Source organism: Sinocyclocheilus anshuiensis, unplaced genomic scaffold (genome assembly GCF_001515605.1).
Source record: "Sinocyclocheilus anshuiensis isolate Anshui unplaced genomic scaffold, SAMN03320099.WGS_v1.1 scaffold338, whole genome shotgun sequence".
Classification (NCBI taxonomy): Eukaryota; Metazoa; Chordata; class Actinopteri; order Cypriniformes; family Cyprinidae; genus Sinocyclocheilus; species Sinocyclocheilus anshuiensis.
In genome coordinates this window covers 296,350-301,464 of record NW_015542339.1, presented here as the reverse complement: position 1 = coordinate 301,464, position 5,115 = coordinate 296,350, and the positions used below count along the sequence as shown (strand labels likewise).

At 35.5% G+C, this 5,115-nt stretch overlaps 1 protein-coding gene across 1 annotated transcript in view; it reads left to right on the top strand.

The window, feature by feature from the left end:
* The first annotated feature begins 2,898 nt into the window (after positions 1 to 2,898).
* The window catches only part of LOC107691193 (structural maintenance of chromosomes protein 3-like), a 20,208-nt gene continuing 17,991 nt past the window's right edge, over positions 2,899 to 5,115 (top strand). The window contains exons 1-7 of the mRNA XM_016489689.1: positions 2,899 to 2,929; positions 3,016 to 3,051; positions 3,462 to 3,500; positions 3,609 to 3,676; positions 3,919 to 3,990; positions 4,067 to 4,146; positions 4,238 to 4,316. Coding sequence (XP_016345175.1) covers positions 2,899 to 2,929; positions 3,016 to 3,051; positions 3,462 to 3,500; positions 3,609 to 3,676; positions 3,919 to 3,990; positions 4,067 to 4,146; positions 4,238 to 4,316 — 405 coding nt within the window. The remainder of the gene's footprint in view (positions 2,930 to 3,015; positions 3,052 to 3,461; positions 3,501 to 3,608; positions 3,677 to 3,918; positions 3,991 to 4,066; positions 4,147 to 4,237; positions 4,317 to 5,115) is intronic.

The window sequence follows — 5,115 nt, the reverse complement described above, 5'->3', positions numbered from 1 at the left end:
GCCAAAACCAAATTCACGATAGCCGTCTCTTGCTCTTCAGTGAACTTGTGACTTCGCCCACCATGAAACTTTCACCTTGCTACTCTGTAGAAGATTCAAGAATAGTGTGAGTGTATGCCATAAACTGTAACATAATACATACTATTTTATACAATATAGTCAGAATGTCTTCTTACATTGAGCTGTACTGTTGTACAGTATGATAACCCACCAGACTGTGACCAATTGTGCAGTGCACTACAGTAAATGGATGCATGGGTGCTAAAATATATGTATTATAGTATACCGCATGTTATGCTGAAATAGCTATTACGTGTACATTAGAACATCTACATTACAGTAAATTGTTACATACCTGTTATCATTTCTAAAGGTTCGAATTATACCCGCTACTGTAAATCGACTCAAATTAGGCTGGACTCTCTGTCCAGCCTCTCTCATTGTTAGACCATGGTTGATCACATGATCTCCTAATCTCATCAGAGACCACTCTTCTTGTTCCTGGTCTTTGTCCTCCTCCTCTTCGCTGTCCGACTCATCCTCTTCCTCCCCTTGCTCCCCTTCCAACTCCTCCTCTTGCTCCTCTTTGAACTTCTCCTCCTCTAACTCAAACTCTGCCTCGTCCTCTGGCTCTCCCTCCAACTCCCTTTACGCTGTCTGTGTATATGTGTATTTATAGGCCTATTCTAAAGCCATGATTGGTTGGTGTTAAGTAAAGCAATGAGTGTTTGCACATGTGAGGAGTTATGGTGCGTTCAAGTCATGTCGGATAGATAGTATTTACGAGTTGAACGCACATGAACGCCACCACAAAGTCGTTATTACGAGTGGGAAACTCGAAATTTTCTTTAAGCCCCGAGTTTCTGAGTTGGGGGCGTGTCAATGAGAAACATGGCGGAATCGATGGATGCAACGTCTGTAGTTGACGGTAAATTTTTCTGCATGTCTGACAGAGGGAGACAGAGAGATTGCCAAAGTAAAACATAAATCGCAATACTTATAGGTATTAAGCAGTGACATTGTCAGGCTTTTTATTTACAAAAAATAAGCTTTTTGAATGTGGCAGGATTGTAATATAACAATTAATAACAAGTTTTTATGCGATACAGATTAAAGTGGCTTCATAAATTACTTTTTAAAAATATTAAAAAACGCAAAATACACCTGATGCGAATTCTTTGCTCTTCATTTTCTATAAGCAGAGTTAAAAGACCCTGTTGTATTTTCTTGTAATTTATTAAAAGAAGGTACACCGCTATCTTGTGCCGACTAAACTGACTTGAACGCACCTGACGTCATAATTACGACTTGTCAACTCGTAAGTACGAACGTCCCAGGAGGACTTGAACGCAGCATTAGTGTGAGGCGCTGATGAATTAGTGTGGCATTTTGATTGGTTGTGTTTGAAAAAGGAAATCAAGATACTTCCTGTTAGATATTTGTGTGTTACATAGAGAATTGTGTGTTGTGTTTTGCAAAAAGTGTTTTATGAAATTGAAAACTGAGTTAAAGGCCAAAAATTAGCGTATGGTTTTGCAGATTTGGTGTGTGGTTCTGCTGTTTGAGTGTCAGGTTTCAGAAATTGTGTGACAAGTAAAGATTTGGTGTGTAAGCAGTTGAAAAAAACTGTAATTACAGTTACTTCTGATGAACTTGCTTGAAATACTGTACAATTCTATATAAAACAATAGGGAATTTAACAAAAAAAAACCATGTTCTTAATGTAAAATTGCCCCCATACTTCGGTCAGTTCAAGAATAATTTATGCAGTTTTCTATTATTTATTTGAAAGAATTAAAAGAGCAGTTTCATGTCTTGTATGTTCAACTGGTCAAGGTTGATATAGGATTTAGAAAGTAATTAGTAAAAAGTAATGAAATACTTTCAGAGAGAGTAATTAGTATAGTAACCTAATTACACGGTTGAACATGAAATTAGTAGCTAGTTGTTCATTATTTTTTTAGAGTAACGTACAGAACACTGTTCAGTTATGCAGAAGGTTTAAGTGTGAAAGAAAATGTGCTATTGAATGAGTATCCTTATACTCTATTTAGTCTATATACTGTCTCAATAGCAAGAAAGAAAGAAAGAAAGAAAGAAACGTTAAAGCAGGTAAAATGATGACTGAACATGACATGCGCTGTAGCTCAAGTGTTTTTATTCTGCAGAGCAGCTGTCTTGGCGCCCAATCGCTACCTCGACGGACTAAACTAAGTTTACAGAAATAGGTGTAGGGTTACAGACAAATGGATATGAAACTAATGAAAAAGCAAGGAGCTCATTTAATTATTAACATATATAATTACGTTACCTTGAAATATGACGTTTCTGCGCTCCATTACTATTCCTTTAAACATTTATAATAAACAATAATTATAAGTCCCCCTAAAAAGTTAAGTAGACTCGTCCGTTCGTCCCGCCTCTGTCGCCATTTTGACTGTTATGTCTGTTTCGTGAGGGAGGGAAAATAAAATTTGATAGTCCAGAGGAGTAAATATCGGACAAATTTATCCGGTGTGCAGGCATATTTATCTTCTCTTAAACCCTTCTTCTCTCTGAGGAGGAGGGTGTTTAATTCGGCTTTATTCGGCTGGTTTTGTGCATAAGCCGCCATGTACATTAAACAGGTAACGTTAAGTGACTGAGATGCGACTCACACGCTGCGTGTAAAATTATGATTCATATGTTGAATTATGCGGTTCAACTACTTATTTACATATTTTAACTGCCAGATGTGAACAAAAACGCATTTTTTCTTAATCTTGAGCGTGCTGGGTTGTAAGTTTTGGCGAGTACATGGCCTTCAATGAAGTTAGCGTTAGCATTAGCTGTCAAAACCCGCAAAACATTGCAATCAAATTTATTATGCAACATTTATATTAAACCGTTACTACTGAAATGAACTTTTGTTTGCTGCTGCTGTTCAGATGTGTGCAAACTACGAGTAGAAAATAAAATTATAGCTGGTTCTTATGTAAATACTAATACGGCGTGTTGTATTATGTAAATGATAAGTGGTTGATCCCTTCAGCTCCAAACACAATGTTATAGGTAAGACTGTCCCACTCTTGGCATGTGACATTTTCATCATAGCAGAAATATGTAAAATAGGTAAATCAATAAATAAATAAAAAAACAAAATATGATATAAAATGTAATATATTTTTAAATATGTATTTAAAATCAGACAGTAAAACAGATTTGCCTTAGATATTTAATATTTTTGTAATGTGTGTATAAATATGTATATATAACTACATTTTATTTGTCACATACATAACCATATATGACTTGCAGTGAAATTATTTTTACAACCACCCTGTTACATAAAAATAAGAAATGTAGAAGTTAAAGTAAAATAAAACTGTAAAATTATAAATAATAATGCACTAAAATAATATTTATAATATTAAAAAAATAAGTTTAAAACATTTTTTTTTAAATCATTTAATTTTTCACAGTCGGAAGAAATGGATCAGGAAAGAGTAACTTCTTTTATGGTAAGTAAAAAATATACCTTTTTTTAACACATGAATTAATTTAATAAATCAAAACACTAAAGGTGCAGGTGAATAGTTTGATGAGCAATTTTTTTTATTCCCCATCAGCCATACAGTTTGTACTCAGCGATGAGTTCAGTCATCTTCGTCCAGAGCAGCGTCTGGCTCTGCTTCACGTGAGTTATTTTATTCCATTTTTTATTTTTTTTTTATATATATATTTTACTTCAATAATTTAGGAAAACAAAACAACAACAACAAAGAAAAAAAAACATTGTGTTATTTATAGATTTTTTTTTACCCAACATTTATGTATTTTCCTTGATTATTTCTTATTTTTTAATTGTATTTATTAATTTTGTATATCAAAATGTTTTCACTAACTCTGCTAAACTATGTACTTTCATTTAATTTTCAGGAAGGCACTGGTCCTCGAGTCATTTCAGCCTTTGTGGAAATTATATTCGACAACTCTGACAACAGGCTGCCGGTAAGAAATGTATCCTAAATTTTGAGAAGCGCACTAAAGTAAAGGCAGGCGAGTAACAAGACCTCATTGCCCTCAGATTGATAAAGAGGAGGTGTCTCTGCGCCGTGTCATCGGAGCAAAGAAAGACCAGTACTTCTTGGACAAAAAGATGGTCACGTAAGTTTAGTTCTTGTAACACTGCAGCATATCAGAAGAGCTTTGACCTCTTAGAGCTGTAGACAAATGAGTTGTGTTCTGTGTGCTTCAGTAAGAACGACGTGATGAACCTGTTGGAGAGCGCTGGTTTCTCCCGCAGCAACCCTTACTACATCGTCAAGCAGGGAAAGGTACGCTAGTGTCCCCTGACATGGGACAAATTATTAATGGGTGTTTACAGTTATTCATGATTTTATTTAAAACCTGTTATCACTTAAAGGAATAGTTCGTCTAAAAATGAAAATTGTTGTCATTTACTCACCCTCACGTTATTCCAGACCTGTATGAGTTTCTTTCTTCTGGTGAACACAAAACAAGATATTTCAAAGAATGTTGGTCACCAAACAGTTGACGGTAGCCATTGACTTCCATAACATGGTTATCTACATTCTTCAAAATATCTTCTTTTGTTGTTCAATAGAAGAATGAAACTCGTACAGGTTTGGATGGTGAGTAAATAATGACAGGATTTTCATTTCTGGGTGAACTTCCCCTTTAAACTGCAGCTAAAACAGTGTTTTCCAGCCCTCTGGGACTGTAGCAAACAACAGCATCTATTTCATTAAAGGGATGGTTCACCCAAAAATGAAAATTCTGTCGTTAATTACTCACCCTCATGTCGTTCCAAACCAGTAAGACCTTCGTTCATCTTCGGAGCACAAATTAAGATATTTTTGATGGAATCTGAGAGCTGTCTGACCCTGCATAGACAGCAACGCAACTGAAATGTTCCCAAGTCCAGAAACGTAGCAAGGAGATCTGTAAAATAATCCATGTGACATCAGGGGTTCATCCTCAATTATACGAAGCTACGAGAATACTTTTTGTGCGCAAAAGAAAAAAAATAACGACTTTATTCAACAATTCGTCTCCTCCACATCACCCTGGTGCCATTTTGGAGAATATCAGCTGGACGTAAAAAGCGTATGC